The sequence below is a fragment of the Giraffa tippelskirchi genome, chromosome 7, assembly GCF_054371585.1.
Source record: "Giraffa tippelskirchi isolate mGirTip1 chromosome 7, T2T-mGirTip1v1.2.pri, whole genome shotgun sequence".
In the NCBI taxonomy this organism is placed as follows: domain Eukaryota; kingdom Metazoa; phylum Chordata; class Mammalia; order Artiodactyla; family Giraffidae; genus Giraffa; species Giraffa tippelskirchi.
The window spans coordinates 143,275,937-143,294,019 of NC_137281.1; the positions used below are offsets into that span (position 1 = coordinate 143,275,937).

General features: G+C 39.6%; 1 protein-coding gene and 1 non-coding gene across 24 annotated transcripts in view; both read left to right on the forward strand.

The window, feature by feature from the left end:
• Window positions 1-18,083, forward strand: part of SIPA1L1 (signal induced proliferation associated 1 like 1) — a 368,059-nt gene that overhangs the window by 281,299 nt on the left and 68,677 nt on the right. For all 23 annotated transcript variants that reach the window (XM_081508904.1, XM_081508913.1, XM_081508901.1 and 20 more), the window contains 4 exons: window positions 3,123-3,226; window positions 6,335-6,492; window positions 16,467-17,040; window positions 17,667-17,941. In XM_081508904.1, coding sequence (XP_081365030.1) covers window positions 3,123-3,226; window positions 6,335-6,492; window positions 16,467-17,040; window positions 17,667-17,941 — 1,111 coding nt within the window. The remainder of the gene's footprint in view (window positions 1-3,122; window positions 3,227-6,334; window positions 6,493-16,466; window positions 17,041-17,666; window positions 17,942-18,083) is intronic.
• On the forward strand, window positions 15,520-15,591 carry TRNAE-UUC (transfer RNA glutamic acid (anticodon UUC)). The gene has a single exon. It is a non-coding gene; the product is annotated as a tRNA-Glu (tRNA).

The following is an 18,083-nucleotide window of genomic DNA, read 5'->3' on the forward strand; positions in this document are numbered from 1 at the left end:
TTTCCTGATTCAGATTCATACACATCCACCTTTATCATCCAAGTTTTATCCCCCTTAAAGCAGAAGACTTTCGCCAAGAGAAGTCAAGAATGAATATGACATTGACCATATCTGAAACTGCTTCTACAAACTTATTAACCTATACATACCGTCTTTAAGTAGAAGTGCCTATTGTAGGATATTATTGCTTATCTACACCTTTTCAAAGCAGCTGAAAAGAATATTCTTATCATTCCTCAATTACTCAATGCCTTCTTATCATCTAGTCTGAATATTAGAAATTTTACTTTCTATGACTTAGTGTAGAGGGCTGACCTTATTAGTGGATATACACCACTCACTGGTAGTATAATTTGGAGGCAAATCACGTGATTATCAAGATGACCTATAAGATGCCTGAATTTATTTTTTAACTTTTAAAGCTCCATACAAATATGAAGGAGTGTTATCTTCTTTTATCCCTCTTCTATAAGCATATTTTCCCTTTAGAAATTGCTCAATATATATTCTTTTCAACCAGAGGAAAAAAGATTTTTGTCACAGTGATCATCTTCTGTGATTTTCTTTCCTTTTCATTCTGTTTAATTCTGATGCCTTATTCTTCAGAGAATATAACAAACCTTCATTTTCCATTTTCTCCAGTAAAGTTTAGCAATGCTATCATGTACATAGTAATTTCAAGACTTTGGAATTCCTTTCTTCTCAGAAAATTTCATTGTTTTGACCCAGTTTCATCACTAAAAGTTTTGAAATGGCTTCCAAACTGTTTAAAATTATCGGCAAAGCTGGGATTTTCAAAGGTCCCCAGAAGAAGACCGGTCACATAGCATCTGTTGTATAAAATGCAGCAAGTATAGGAAAGAGAGAAAGGACAAGAAATATAAAACAAATTATCTTCAGGGTTGTCTTCACTTTTGTTTCATGACAGTAATGCCTTTAGAATTAGAAGGACATATAAAACAAAATGTAATAAGAAAAAAATTTTTTTTTTAGTTCATTAATTTTGCTTAAAATTGACTTGAGACACACATAAGTACTCATCAGGTTGACACATTGACTTGAAAGTTGTAAAATGTGCCTGTCAGTTCTGAAGCTGTTTATAGCAAGAGTCTTTAACAATGGATACCTTCTTCATACTCAAGACCTGTCTTAAATTGGTCAGTGATTTATTGTAGTTAATTTGTAGTTTTTTGTGGTAGTGGTCATTAACATTTAGGAGATATTTTTCTTGGGGAGTTATGTTTTGGTGCATATTTTTGCAGTTTTTCAAAAGTAGTGCTTGTTTTATTCTACATTTATCTTGATTTTAAAACCGTTGGCTTTTTATGCCCTCTTCAAAATTAAGATCCTCTAAGAAGCTCAACGGAGAAGGCAATGGCACCCCACTCCAGTACTCTTGCCTGGAAAATCCCATGGACGGAGGAGCCTGGTAGGCTGTAGTCCATGGGGTTGCTAAGAGTCGGACACGGCTGAGCGACTTCACTTTCACTTTTCACTTTCATGCATTGGAGAAGGAAATGGCAACCCATTCCACTGTTCTTGCCTGGGGAATCCAGGGACAGCGGAGCCTGGTGGGCTGCCATCTATGGGGTCTCACAGAGTCAGACACGACTGAGGTGACTTAGCAAGAAGCTCAAGGTTGAAACTCAGGGCTCTAGAATATCTTAGCAAATCTCTGCAAACTGCTGTTATGGCCTATTCTTGGAACAGTGCCTAAGGGCAGTGCAGCTACTGCATTAGAGTCCCCTGAGGGTATTTATTAAAATAGATCATTCTGCCCAGCGGCACACCTACAGAGCAGTATTTCTGGGCGTGGAGGATGGGACGCTGCCTTATAAGCGGCTCCCCAGGTGACTCCAGGCACATTCCAGTTTGAGAACTGCTGCTTTATGGTACATGCCAGAGGCTTTGACTTGCTGCATCGTTCTCTAAGATGCTCCTCAACAATATGGTTGATGGAGGATTGAGTTTACCCAGAAAGAATGCACTTCCGTTCATTTTGCTCCTGTGAGTCCAGGTCCTTTAAGGCTAAAGAGACTTCCCTTCAGCTGGACAGTTAATAATTCTCTTTGGTTTCCAAGTGTTCACGGACGCATTGATTTGTCAACAGTCAAGGAGGTCAAGGTTGTTATTTTTCATAAGGGCAGTGAGAGCAGAACACACGAAGTCTTAAACTGTTAAACATCGCTGTAATACCTTTGCTATTCAGTGTTACAATCTTGTTAAGTTTCCATCTATTTGTTAAGAGCAAAACAGTGGTTCTCCTGCTTGAGTCAAAAGTATTGGAAAAAAGGTCCTGAACTTGACGTTTGTGGGCAGAATTCAGGGGTCTGTGAACTTGGGTGGGAAATAATTTTACGTTTATTTTCACTGATCACTAGTTGAAATTTAGCATTACCTTCAATTATGAATCTAGGCAACAAATCACAGCAGTATAGGCTCCACCTGTGATCTTACCAATCGAAAGTATAGGTATTTTCATATCATATTGTTGTTGGAGGTATCTCAACACTGCTTATGCACTTCACTAGGTCAAAATTATAGTAGTTATTAGACCTACTGCTAAAACTTGTTACAGAAATCTTATGCTATTACATCATTTTTAAATTATTTTGATAGCAGTATTTTTTAATCCGTTGATTTCTATTGAAATTTATGTATCTTGTCTTTGTTGTTGTTGTTTAGTCGCTAAGTTGTGTCCAACTCTTTTGTGACCCTATGGACAGTAGTCCACCAGGCTCCTCTGTCCATGGAATTTTGCAGGCAAGAATACTGGGATGTGTTGCCATTTCCTTCTCCAGGGAATCTTTCCCACCCAGGCATTGAACCCATGTCTGCTGCATTGGCAGACAGATTCTTTACCACTGAGCCCACCTGGGAAGCCCATATTTTATTATACCTGTGCATTTACAAATATTTTTCTAAGAAGGAATCCATAGCCCTCACTAGACTGCCAAAGGGGGATCAGGTATAAAAGATGGATAAAAACTCCTATACCAGATCTTGTCTAGGATCTTTTCATTCTAAACCATTTCCTGCCCCACCCCCCCCTTTTTGAGATGTCTCTTAAATGAGCTATTTTTCCTATTCTTAACAATTGTCTCATTTTTTTTTAAATGTAGCTGACTCCACTGGAACCCATTCTCTGTACACAACATACAAAGACTACGAGATCATGTTCCATGTCTCCACTATGCTGCCCTACACACCTAACAACAAGCAACAGGTAAGGGATCCTTGTGTTTTCTGTGTTTTTTTCACCTTTGTTTCATTTCCCCCAGAAGCCTAAGTGGCAGGTTTGTAAAATCTTAAACCAGAATTTAATGTTGCACCTGTCACAGCAGCAGGAAGCTTTGTACTTTGTATGGAAGTAGCAGCAAATGAGCTGAAAACAAATGAAGAGACACATTCTAGGTTAACAGCCAGCTGGGTGGCTTTGTGAATTAATCATTTGCTTTTCACCCCGGAGGATTGAGGTTTTCCTGAAATCTGAAAAGAACAAGTGGAAGTCATGGTGATTAGATGACTCTGCAGGGTTACAGAGAACACATATGAGTGGGTGAAGTTTCATCTCAAGAGGCCAGTGTACGAGGCAGGAAAGTACTGATGTTTCATTTCAGATTTCAAAGGTCGTTTCCTCTACTTACTTGGAGAAAATTCAAAATAAATGTCAGTGGGTTCTCAGAGAAATGGTTTCTGCTTTGTGGTTTTTTTTTTTTTTTTAACATATCCTTCAGGGAGCAACATAAGTAACAATTGCATTTGTGTACCTTGTATACAGATTTAAAAAGATCTAAAAGCACAATGCCTATTACTAAAATGTAGTCAGTGAGATGATAAAATGTGAAAACTAAGAAATGGCAGATGGTTAGAGCAAGATGGAAACTGGCAGTATTGTTTAAAAGAGTATGTGGTGATAGTTGGTTTTAAAAATGTTTTAAAACAAATGATACCAAACTGAAACTTAAAAGTCTCAGAGAACTAACAGACTCTACTTCCAATAGCTCTTATAAACACAGCAGTCTTAAATCACTTCTGACCTTAAAACGGACATAGATTTTGTTATTGTCAATTGTACTAACAGAACACAGGCCAGCTGCAGAATGAATCACATCCTCTTTCATAGAATTTAACAAAACAGGGATCAAATCTAACACGTCATCACTTAAGTTTGATTACATCACGCATGTCAAGTAACAAAATTTTACCTCTGTTGATCCCCAAAGTAATCAAGAGTAGGAAACAAAGCAGTGAGTCAGCTATAAATCTGAAATTAACCTATTTTAAGATAAATTCCCTGATGTGGAGTTTGTTGACTGTTTTATACACATTCCAATTTCTAGATTTCTTAGAGGAGAATACCATGCTAAGAAAAATATACTAAACTCATTCTCACCAGACAGTAGAGAGATTTTAAAAACATTAGCAAACTATCTTTAAAGGGAAGATGAAGCCTTATTCTACCTGATTACTCAATGAAGAAGGGCTTCCTAAGTGGCTCATTGGTAAAGAATCCACCTGCCAATGCAGGAGATGCAAGTTCCATCTCTGGGTCAGGAAGATCCCCTGGAAAAGGAACTAGCACTCCAGTATTCTTGCCTGGAAAATCTCATGGACAGAGGAGCCTGGAGGGCTACAGTCCATGGGGTTGCAGAGTCGGACACGACTTAGGGACTAACCAACACTCAGCAGAGAAAAGTAACGAGGAGTAGGGGTAAAACATTCAGTAACAAGATTCAGTTGTTTATATCTAGCTAAATAAGTTAAAGTGCTGAGCTGAGTTAGTTGGCATTTAAGTGGACAGCTATCTAAAATATTTAATTTGGGGCCCAATCAAAGCAAAAGTATTATGATCCTAAATCAGAATGAAAGAAATAATTGGTATTCTGCATATTAAGAAATTTTAATTCTCTAGTTAAATAATTTATTGTAATCTACATAGATTACATTATGGTTAGAAAAACCAGAAAGAATGTGTCTTAAAATCTTTTTGCAGGTATTGATTTATAAACACTGCCTTTTTTTTCATTATATATATTGCAAGATGGATAGATAGATTTATTTCTGTGTGGGTCCTTTAGTAACATTACATATCAAGCCATATTTTGAAGGAAGGATGACAGTGCATCAAAAAGACAGTGACATCCATGCAGGAGTGACATATACATAGATAGACTGTATTTGAGTTAGATGTGCTCAAGATCCTGAATAGATTAATAATCTTTGATAACGAGTATATTTTATTTAGCGATCAATAGGGAGTAGCCTTTATTTATGTCACATCTGATAATATAGCATGTTTAGAAATGAAGTAAACAGCCTCATTAGAAGATAATTTGGGATGCTTTAAAATTCCTAAGGTTAAAAGTACATTTCGCAAACTTCGTAACTCCCAATTCACAACCCTAGTCTAATAGGCTGTTGTTTCTCCAGTATTGGCCAGCAGCCAATACTTGATCATTGATTTTACTGGTATGTAATGTGTGTAAGTTAAAGTCACTGGAGAAATTTTTCTTTAAGATTTATAAATATAAGTTTATCTCTAATGAATAGTGTATGTAAAGGCCATGTTTAGTTGCTCTCTTCCTAGTAGGAGCGTCTGTGTAATAAATATGAGTAATACAAATTTGTTCAGTTTTTCTTCACATGATTGAGCTAAACTGCTTAAGGACCCCTCCCAGAGAGGCACTGACCTGGGATGATTCATTTGGAGGGTCTGAAATTGAAAGCCACCTTCCCTGAACACCTTTGAATGTGAAACAGAAGGTGGTCTTAAGCAGCTTTCACTGTAATTAAAGCAGTTATTTAAACCTGAAATTTAATCTGCTATAAAACTGTTAGGACATTTTGGAATATTATTAATTTCTGCATCCCCAGCTTGTGCCACAAAAAGTATTATCAGAAAACACCTTAGCCCCGTTTCTTTAAATGAAGCTAATTGAATCAGAACATAAATTGTGTTGTAATTACTTCAGCCATTCTCATCTTTTAAAAAAATCTTCCCCATGGCAAGTTTCTTTCTTATACGAAAATGGAACAAAACTGTTGTTATGGAAACTGAGGATTTGGAGACGCTGGGACTTGGCGTAATATGCTAGATTGGTTAGATCTATTTGAATGCACTATGTATTTTATGCAAATTTCTAAAGATTCATTTCCATAGGCTTCCTTGGAGGAAATGATAAACATGCTAAAATATTGACAATAACTGTAGATTTCCTCCGCTAATATGCACGGATTAATAATGAATGTTTTAAATACAGTTACATAAGGGAATCGAAGAGGAAAAAGCAGAGCGTCATCATTTATGTTGTTTGCTTATGTTTTCTTTTAGCTCCTACGGAAGCGGCACATTGGAAATGATATCGTAACAATTGTTTTCCAAGAGCCCGGAGCACAGCCATTCAGCCCGAAAAACATCCGATCCCACTTTCAGCATGTTTTCGTCATTGTCAGGGTTCACAACCCCTGCACTGACAGTGTCTGTTACAGGTACTGGCTCCAGAGGTGGCTGGGTGGGCGTTGGCAGGTGGTCACATTGAAGGCCCACTCCGCTCTTCTTTCGGAAGTGGCAGTGGGAAGTCTATCGCTATTTATTTCTGCCTTTAAACTGTGCGTGCTGCTGGCCAAATTCACAGAATGATGTAACCTGGTGGCACTGCCATTCCCTAGACATGTTGGTTAGACACCTGCTGTTTCCATTCGCACCTCCTCCTTAGGTGGTGTCCTTCATCCACACCATCTGCTCACCAGCTAATTACTCATACTGCTAATTATATTTTGCTTTTGCCATGGCAGAAACAGAGAAGAATGATCATAATAAATAGGGAATAGTGAAAGTGAAAGTCACTCAGTTGTGTCCAACTGTTTGCAACCCCATGGACTGTAGACTATACAGTCCATGAAATTCTCCAGGCCACAATACTAGAGTGGGTAGCTTTTCTCTTCTCCAGGGAGTCTTCCCAACCCAAGGATTGAACCCAGGTCTCCCACTTTGCAGGCAGATTCTTTACTAGCTGAGCCACAAGGGAAGCCAAATAAGTAGGAAAGAGAAGTTTAATTTTTTAAAAATTATTGCTATGATTTTAAAAAACCCAAACCTTTGCTTCAGGCTGACTTGATTCACTGTAACATTTCTGACTTCAGTCTTACGGGCTTTGTTAAGTGTTTGGTGGAATTGTTTCCATGTCTCTCATTGATGTAGTCTCATGAGTTACAGAATTCAAGATCTACCTGCAGTGGCCTCTGCAGGAATCCTGGAGGGGATTAGTGTTGAAGAGAATAAGAACCTGTTATGCTGGGTTGACATGAGTGTCATGCCAAGAAGATGTTTTGAGGATGTTCTAGCATGCGTAAGATGTCCTAATAGGAATCTGTCCTTTCAAAATACGAAAGTTTATTGTATTTTTCCATCCCTGAAATTTGGTAGACAAGGCTTTGTTAATTTTGAATAGTTGTTTTTTATTTAATGTAGCCATCTATACAGAAAGTGGCCAACCTAGGCTGCTAATTGGTTTGTTGTGAAATCTACAACTGTCTAATCCTAGGGGTAAGGCAGGTTAATTATACGAGAACAAGCAAGTTCAGTGAACAGAACAAGTCAAGGTTCCTCCTACTGACAGCCATCATCCCTGCCCATTCCACAGTAACTATGTCTGATGAGCTCCCATTATAAGCCCAGCTCTAGTTTAGGTATCTTATTTGTATTATTACCTCATTCAATTTTTAAAACCTATGAGGTGGCTTTCCTGGTGGCTCAGACTGTAAAGAGTCTACCTGCCATGTGGGAGACCCAGGTTCGATCCCTGGGTCGAGAAGATACCCTGGAGGAGGAAATGGCAAACCACTCCAGTATTCTTGTCTGGGAAATCACATGGACAGAGGAGCCCAGCGGGCTACAGTCCATGGCATTACATAGAGTCGGACATGACCGAGCGACTTAACACTTTCATGAGGTGGGTAATGTTTTAATCCCCATTTTCAGATGAGAAAACTTAAGTGCATAGGGATAGGTAACTTGCCTGAGGTCAGCTGGTACTGGGCAGAGTGTAGGTTTGAATGCACCAAGTCTAATTTTAGAGTCCTGTCTCTTAACTACTCTGCCCTGCCACCTCACTCCATGCCATGTAAAATAGGGTCTTTGCTGCCCCTACTGCCAGCCTGCAGGCTATTCCAGAACTTCTCGGATGCCAAGTCTATGTGAAAACCCCAAACCAGGGAGGTCTGTAGTTTCCTAGACTCGGGTGGAAACTCAAGCAAAGGAAGCCTAGATCTGAAGCCTCTTAGCAAGAATATGGTCTCCAAAAGCTTCTTTAGTTAGGTGTAGAAGGAAAGAATTAATGTAGAACATTTGACTGTAATTGGGATGGATAACTATTTGAGTTTAGAAACTACCCCCAAGCAACGGAAACTTGCTGTGTACTGGGTTCCTGCAAAGGATTTCATACGACTTTGTGGATAGAAAGCTAAATCCTTTTTTGAATCGTCTCTGGGATGTTTGGGGAATGGAAAGCTATGTACTTTCTTTTAAAAAGAGATTCTTCTTTTAAAGGTCTTTGTCTAAGTAAATTGCTGTCCAGTAGAAATATAGTGCAAGTCACATATTCATTTTATATTTTCCAATAGCCATATTTTTTAAAGTAACAAGAAATAGGTAAAATTAATTTTAACAATATGTTTTTGCCCGATGTAAAGTGAAAGTCCCTCAGTCGTGTTCAACTCTTTGTGACCCCATGGACTGTATTTTGACCCAATAATATATATTATTTACCTGCTATATCCAAATATTATAATTTCAACATATAATTTTTAAATTTTAAAAATTATTGAGAAATCTTATGTATTTTTGGACCAAGACAAATCTCGAGTGTGTTTTTGATTTACAGCTCACCTGTTAGGATGCTCAGTTTTCATTGGAAATAATATGTATTTAGATTTCGTAAAATTTGCATTTGGAAAAGTACATTCATGATAGCTTATTCCAAACATACTTTTAGAAGACTTTTGGAAAACTGAATCAAGTGTCAGTTTTAAAAATTTAATATGGTTTAATACTCCTTGACCATACCAGCCACATTTTCAGTGCTTAGTAGCCACTGGAAGTGTGTCCGGTGCAAGTCTAAATACACTGATATAAGGAGGAAAGATGTCTGAGCCTTCTTCCATACTTGACTGATGGAGAAAGTGGTATCTGTTTTATTCTTTTCAAACTTTCCTCCCCAGCCTGAAAATCATGGTTTTTGCTTGCTCTTTTTTTTTCTCTCTCTCGTTTTCAATCTCTTACCTGGAGAGTGCATATTCTTAGCCCACCTTGTGATGCTGGATGCCTTTGCAGGAGGACACTGGACACCCCAGCTCACAAGACATGGGCTAGTCTGCAATTCCCTAGTCGCCAAGCTTGCTTGAAGACCCAGTACACAGAATTTTGGAACTATAATAGTGATCTTTTCCTGTTAAAAACTTTGGGTACATGGGTTTTTCTCAGTCCTTCTCAAATTCAGATAGACATGTTTCCTGGGGTATGTGGTGATGCCAGGTGTTTATAGGCCCAGAATAACTAGGGTACCTCGCTTATAGTCTTTAATGCTTGGGAAAGGGATGTGAAGGTTTAGTTTCTCATGAAAACGTATTAGGAAGTAGAGTGGAAAATTTGTACCAATTTTAAGACAAAATGTGGGTCTTCAAAGAGTTTTCATACATGTGGGTTTTTCTCATACCCCAATCCCTCCCCCAAACTACTAGGGATATGAATTCATAGACCTCTTTCATTAGGGATACTCTGGTGGGAAAGCTTGGAGATACATTTAATTTATACAAATTTTATTTAAATCTACTTTTAATTTTATCTGTAAGAGGTGTAGTTAGACTATTCAAATGCTTTTCCTCATTTAAAGTCTCTTGTTCCCAGCTTTCTGCACTGTGAACACTCAACTTTTACTTACTGACATCTACTTGGTGCCCAGAGTGTGGACAGTTAGTTCCTCAAAGGAATGTCTTGCTGTAATTGTATAGAGAATTGTGGGGTCAATACAGGCTAAAGATAAAAAGAACATTTAGCTGGGAAAATAGGATTCAGTGTATGTTGGTTGTGTAGCACAGATGGTGGAATTCAGTGGCAAATTAGAAATAACTCGGTGAGTCAGGGGGTGGATAGTGGTACAGATGGACACATAAACACAGGAAGGACACTGGTAAGTACAGTAAGAAGGTTGTGTTGTTGGAGAGATTAGGGGGCTATAGTAGGCTGCAGTCCATGGGGTCGCAAAGAGTCGGACACGACTGAGCGACTTCACTTTCATGCATTGGAGAAGGGCGTGGCAACCCACTCCAGTGTTCTTGCCTGGAGAATCCCAGGGATGGGGGAGCCTGGTGGGCTGCCATCTATGGGGTTGCACAGAGTCGGACACGACTGAAGCGACTTAGCAGCAGCAGCAGCAGCAGAGGCCCTTGAAATCCTAGGCCTTCAGACAACACTATATAAATAGACTTTTAGGAAAACTTACTCATTGTCAACATGCAAAGTAATTTATATACAAAAATGCAAATTTAGAGTTTATTGTTATTCATTTATTTTTCACTAGTTCTTTGCAGCCCTAATCAAAATATGCTAGGCAGTATTCTAGGCTCTAGGATTCAACAGGGGAGCGGAGAGGAAAAAAAAAAAAATCCCTATAGTGAATATGGAAATGAGACTCTGAAATAATGTGTGCTGTATCACCCTGGGAGCTATAATAGAATGTTTATACAGGGAAAACTGACTAATCCAAGTTAGTTCCAGAGTCTAGTTAACCTTGAATTGTAGACATAGCCAAGAACTCAAATTAATCACTAAGTCTGGGTACTAAAGCTTATCCCCATACCTGATAAGAGAGCCCTCTGGTCTCTATTATTTTACTTGTATTATTATAAAGAGCTTAATTGTCTGATTTCAGTTGACAGAATAGATTAGAAGCAACAAATCAAAAAGATGAACCATTTAGTGGCAAGGATGTACTGAAAGCATCAATAAGTGATGACTGATAAGGGAGATACAGAAAAATGAGTCATGTTTAATGTACAGATTTAATAAGCATAGCAATCCAAGGTCATTTGACTTGGGACCAAACAACCAAATGTATGCCATTCACCCCAAGGGCCTCAGTTTATAAAAATACAGAGCAGAAATTTTATGACCATTTTTTTAAACAGCTAATGAATGGATGGGTCTAGGCATTGATCATCAAAGGCTGCAAATATCATCAAAAGAGACAAATGTGTGTCTCATAATGGAAGAACACAACCCCATCTAGGAATCAGTCTTACCCCTCTTCCCAAAACTGAATGTGAATCTGATCAAACATCTAGAGAAGTCAAATTGCAAGAAATATAAAAGACCACAGAACATGTTTTTATTCAGGAAAATTCAGGTTCTGGACAACTCTGGAACACACAGCCCAGTTTCTTCAACAAATAAATTGCAAGAAATAAAGGGGAGGTGAAGTGAGAAAAGAAGAGAAGCATTAACAGAATTCAAAATTTTAAGATAAAACTAATTAATTGTAATGTATGAGCCTTATTTGGATCCATTTCAGGCAGACTCTTTAAAAATCTTAGGACATCTTTAACAGTTGAAATTAGCTTTTTGATGAAATTAAAGAATTAGAGTTAACTTTAAAACTGGTGTTGTAATAAGTAGTTTTAATAAATACCATCTTCAAAACATATGTTAAATTGTGGTCAGGAGCTGTGTTTAGGAAGTAGATATATGTATATTATTCCTCTCAGAAAGATTTCCATATTCAGTGGTTAAAATGTAGTAAATGTTGAAATGAGTTAGTATGATGTAGTACAGAAAGCACTTTGAACCAGACCAGACTGTTAAACATCTCAGATCTTAAATTTCCCTTTCTGTGCAGTAGAAGACTGCTTGATCCCTACCTAAAAATCCCTTAAGTATCTGGTGTAGGCAGGGAAGTATGGTATACGCACATTAAGTGACTATGCCTTTCTTCTTTCCTTCTCTTGAATAAAAATAAATATGCAAGCTTCAACTGTGTGGCTCACAGTTGAAAAATCAACTGTGTCTCACAAAAGAAAAATCAAAGGGGGTCAAGTGGTGAGATTCTTTCAGAAAGTCTATTCCCAGTCATCATTAATCAGCATCCTTCTTGTCCCGTGTAGCTGACCTTTCTATGACAAAATTCTGAAAATGTCACTCTTGGTGCTAAAAACCATTTAGGCAGTATTGAGACTCCCTGGCATAGCCTACTGCATGGAGTCCTTCAGGTCTGGCCTCTCTTATCCCTCAGCATCAGCTGGTGCTTCTCCCAGTCCTGCCACCCCCACCCCCCACCCCCCCATCATGGAGCAACTTAACAGCCCTTCCTCTCTGCACATGCCACTCACTGGGCAAGAATGCCTCTTCTCGCACACACTCTGGCCCGCCTTCATCCAGGAATGCCTGCTCTTCTTTTCTCAGGGAGGGCTCCCCTGACCTCCCAGGACTGGATAAAGTATCTTTCCTAAGTGTTCCAGTAGCATGCTGAACTCTCCCCAGGAAAGTGCTCAGCCCAACAGAGGTAGCCCCACACCAGGATTTGAGCTTCTGAAAGACTGAGCCTGTGACATCTCACCCTTGGTCCTGGCATATAGTCAGGTGTTGGTGATTGAAGACTGTTAGCAGTAGAGAAGGAAATGGCAACCCACTCCAGTGTTCTTGCCTGGAGAATCCCAGGGACAGCGGAGCCTGGTGGGCTTCCGTCTATGGGGTCGCACAGAGTCGGACACGATTGAAGCGACACAGCAGCAGCAGCAGTAGAGAGCCCCCAGGGAGGGGACGGTGGGTGCCCATTTGTTCTGCCACTCATCTTTCCTGTCCTTTGCCAGGGTCTGCTTTCTTGGAAAGCTCCCCAAGCTGGCAGTCTGATCTGAGCTTCATGAGCTCAACAGTTTTCATGCTAAGTCCCCTTCCTTTTAAATGTCGTTCTTTATTGCCGTTGCCATGGTGCTTCAGAAGTTCAAGGGTCTCACTCTTCTCACTCTTTTTCATTGAGTCTTCTGTTTAGATGTCTCTGCAACATTCCCATGTATCAATCAGCTTGCGACTTTTTCCAAGGTCTTTGATGCCAGCAAAGGCCCAGGCCCACTGGCAGCAGCCTAATGGTGATCTCTTTGGTTGTATGACTCTTGTAGATGGTCCCTTTCACAAGCACCTTAAGAGTGGGAAATTTAAAAACATAGCCCCAGGGAGTAAATGTGGTCTTGTCACACTGCCAGTTATCCAGAAGCTCAGATTCCCATCCTGGCTTGCTCTAACAAGCTCTGGGCAAATTGTTGTACTTCTCCGAGTCTGTTTCCTGGAGAAGTGAAGAATGTGTACCAGCTGTTCAAACGGAGGTTCAGGGATGTGTCAAATGACAGAGTGAAAGAGAACACCTTCCTGGTCCCTCAGTGGCTTCAAGATGAGGGGAACAGAACAGATTTTTGTGTTAAAATGAATATAGATACTCTTCAGTGGAATGCAAAATCAAGATGAATGTTAAGGTGAAACTCAAGATTCTGTTGACAAGAGTTTGAGGAACCCTGACTTCTCTTAAGTATCCTCCCCCCACCCACTGCTAACTTTCCATAACCCTTTCAGCCTTTGATGTTCTGTCTGTCATCCAGATAACCCACTTGAGTAGATAACCCTCCTAGTCCTTGACAGTGCTGAGCATGTAAGGCATGGCTATGATTTTAAAGAATGTATTATTTCTCAAGAGATACAGTATTGCATACTAGGCTAAGTATGGCCAAGAAGCTCTTTGGAATGTGCTTTTAAAAATAGCAAAAGCCATTTATAATTAATTCATCTCAAGTATCTATATATAGCACACTGAAATTCTAGAAAGGCTTCTTTTCTTATGAAGGCAAAAAAAAAAAATCTTTCGACTTAGCTTAAAACAGACCTTATTATCAAGAGTTCAGAATTGGTGGCATCTAAATTAATGAGCTTTTAACCTTGTAGAAAACCTTGAAAGTTAGATTTACCCAACATAAAACCTTTTGTTTGAAAAGAGCATTCTAGGGTATCATCTTCCTCATCTTCCTCTGTAAGGATTCTATTTCTAATGATGCAAAGCTGATTTTAGTGTCTGTATCATTTACCTCCCTACCGTGATGAATCACTGATAATTATATGTTAAGGGTTCAGGTTTTTTTCCCTCATAGTTCATTCTCGAGTCTTCTAATTATCGGTGGGTTTTCAATATATGTTTGTCTAATGTTCTATTAGCTAATAAATAGATTAGACAACCCGTGAATTTAAGGGGTAAGTAGATGGATGGCGCCCATATCAACACCTTCTGCTAAGCATTTTTCTCTCCTTGTTTAAAATAAAATCTCTGCTGTTTCTTGAGTAAGAAATAATGATATGAAATTAGCAAGAGAAGAAATTGTCCATTTAAAAAGGAAAGATATTAAGTATTTCTGGGTCCTTCTGGGATTCCTCTTAGAAAAGCAAGTGAATCTAGATTTTAGCATCATCTGCTTGACTTGAAAAAAAAAAAATCAAATTAAAATTATACAGCTGTCAGCATTCAAGCCAGACAGTTCACATTAGACAAGAAAAACTGCCTTTCTAATACTGATGTAATTAGCTATCGTGCAGATGGAGGTTTCTGTGAATTCTCATCTCCAGTTAGAAAATGGGATGTTGCCTGCCACCTTTCTTTGTCATGAAATGAACTAGCTAGTCTTTTTTTTTTTTTTTAATAAATTTGTAAAAAGCCATTTTCAGAAATAGGCCATCTTGTGGCATCTTCTGACAAAATATATAATTTGTCTCCTGAGGTTGCTGATTTTTATTTATTTATCTTACTTTCACAAGCAATAATCATTTTTGGAAAAGCAAAGCCAAGTATCTTCAAGCAAACCCTTGAAATAAAGAAAAAATTATGCAAGTTTAATTTGAAAGTTGCATGCTCTTTGATTATGTCCTTTCGATTCTGAGAATTCTAGAGAAACAGATTTTGTATTCTTAGTACAATTGCATAATTTATTCACTTTTAAATAATTAGATAATTTGAAAACAGGATGTTTGATCTGTTAGAATCATCATTTCAAGTCCTCTCAAACTTTGCTCAGGTCCTAGAAGGAGATCTTGAAATATGATATAAAACACACAACCTCCTCACTTTCATTTAATTTCTGTTGTTGTTTTAGGAAAAACTTAAGTCTTTCTCCTTTTGAGATTAAAAATAACAGATTAGTATAGATACTTGTAGATCCTTGTCTTGGACCCAATTTTAGCAATATAGATGCAAAGGAAGTGACTGGAACAGGCTTTCTTAACTCAATCTTGCTTAAAGAAATAGGGAAAGGAACATATTTTCCTCACCAATTGTCAAAATCAAATACCAAAAGTACAGAATTTGGACCAAAGAATAGCTTCATTTAAAAATATGATTTTAAAGCACAGTGGATATTACCAAATAAAAATTATAATCCTTTCCTGTTATTCAAATTTCAAGTTTCATTTTAAAATTGTGCTTTCAGGAGAATTCCCTGGTGGTCCAGTGGTTAGGACTTGGCACTTTCACTGCTGAGGCCCAGGTTCAATCTCTGGTTGGGGAACTAAGATCCAGCAAGCTGTTTGGTGCAACCAAAACAATTTAATAAAAGAGTTAAAAAAATAAAATAAACTCATGCTTTTTTATCTGGTTGCTTAAGGCCTCACACATCTGAAAAAATAATATGTTTAATTTTGTTTTTTATCTGTTTGTCTGCTGTCACATATCTCTGGATATTTTCATTGGAAGATGATTTCTGTGGTCATCCTGTCTAAAATGGGGACTGCATTTGTGTTCCTACAGAATCTTATGTTGTTGTTGTTGTTTAGTCACTATGTCATACCTGACTCTTTTGTGACCCCATGGACACATAGTAGCCTTCCAGGCTTCTATGTCCATGGGTTTTCCCAGGCAAGAATACTGGAATGGACGGCCGTTTCCTTCTCCAGGAGATCTTCCCAACCTAGGGATCAAACCCGTGTCTCTTGCATTGGCAGGTGGATTCTTTACCACTGAGCCACCTGGAAAGCACCTACAAAACCTATACTTGTTCTGAAAGGTGGTTATAGTTAGTAACCACCCCTCCCCACTTGGGAATAATCACTAAATATTTTAAATGTTGTCTCTTGTAAAGAATATTACAGTTATATCTTTTTTTTCATGGAGTTATGGTTGATTTACTACCTGTTAAAGAAAGTTTTTCCCTTAAGTTTTTGGGTATTTTGACCTAGAAAAAATGTTGTTTCATAAGTCCTAAATACGATTGAATGGAAAAGTATGCTCATGTTAAGCACAAGTGTGTGTTGTTCCTTGTGGGAAGATGACAGTTATTTTCCTTTTGAAGGATATCTTTGTCATTGAGAAAGTGTATTTTATCCTCCTGCTGTGAGTCTGAGAAATATTGACCAGCCTCTTTCTCACTGATCTTTGTCTCTTTAGTGTGGCTGTCACCAGGTCCAGAGATGTGCCTTCTTTTGGACCTCCCATCCCCAAAGGGGTCACCTTCCCTAAGTCAAATGTGTTCAGGGACTTCCTTTTGGCCAAAGTGATTAATGCAGAAAATGCTGCTCATAAGTCGGAAAAGTTCCGGGCCATGGCAACCCGGACCCGCCAGGAATACCTGAAAGACCTGGCAGAAAAGAATGTCACCAACACCCCTATTGACCCATCCGGCAAGTTTCCATTCATTTCTCTGGCCTCCAAGAAGAAAGAAAAGTCTAAGCCATACCCAGGAGCTGAGCTCAGTAGCATGGGAGCCATCGTGTGGGCCGTCCGGGCCAAGGACTACAACAAGGCTATGGAGATAGACTGCCTCCTCGGGGTCTCCAATGAGTTCATCGTCCTCATCGAACAGGAAACAAAGAGTGTGGTTTTCAACTGTTCCTGCAGAGATGTGATAGGGTGGACTTCAACCGACGCCAGCCTCAAAATCTTCTACGAGCGAGGCGAATGTGTGTCCGTGGAGAGTTTTGTTAACAATGATGACATCAAAGAGATTGTCAAAAGGCTTCAGGTCAGTGTTTTCCTTCCACTTATGTGCATGTCCCTTTTATCAAGCTTTCTGTGCAGGCGAGAGCCAAGTTACAGAAGCCCATCCTGTTTTATCAGGTCCTCTGAAAACTCCCTTCAGGGTGGGAGGGAACCCAGAGTTTATGTCACGCTCGCTTCCCATCATTTTTTCCAGCAGGACAAGTAACAGAACAAGTGGGGGAAGACACACTGACTGTGCAGTCTTTGTTGGAAACTCATTTGCATGTGACCCGATCCCATTGCCGTGGTGACTGATGATGTAGCCCAGCCAGTCTGCTTCAGCTGGTGAAAACAGTTGTTGGACTGAGTATCTGCTGCTTTGAATGTCTTAAGGGCAAAATGAATAGCAGAACACCCATTTTTCTTCACTGCCAGCTCCCTGTAGGTCTCTGCTAGAGGTTTTCTTGTAACTTCAGAGAAGCCATTGAGTTCTTTGGACACAACAAGTGTGTTCCTTTGGGCCTAATGAATGAAGATTAGTGAAGGCAAAATAACCAGCCTGCTCTTAGCTGGCATTAGGGTATTCAGAAATAATCCTGCTGGCCAGGCATACCACTTAAGACCCTAGTGGGTTCATCAGACTGTGATGTCTTTTGTGTCTTTGTCTAGTTCGTGTCAAAAGGCTGTGAATCGGTGGAGATGACTCTACGAAGGAATGGGCTGGGACAGCTCGGCTTCCACGTCAACTACGAGGGCATCGTGGCAGATGTGGAGCCCTACGGCTATGCCTGGCAGGCAGGGCTGAGGCAGGGCAGCCGGCTGGTGGAGATCTGCAAGGTGGCCGTGGCCACACTGAGCCACGAGCAGATGATCGACCTCCTGAGAACGTCCGTCACAGTGAAGGTCGTCATCATCCCCCCACATGACGACTGCACCCCGCGGAGGTAGGTCTGAGAGCCCAGGGCCATTGGTATGCCGTGGAGAACATTCCCCGACTGGGTGGGAGTGGAGGGGGGGGCGTGTGAGGAGCGCTCAGGTACAGGCGATGCTGAAAGTTCCCTCCACGGAAGGTCTGATTCAGGACAC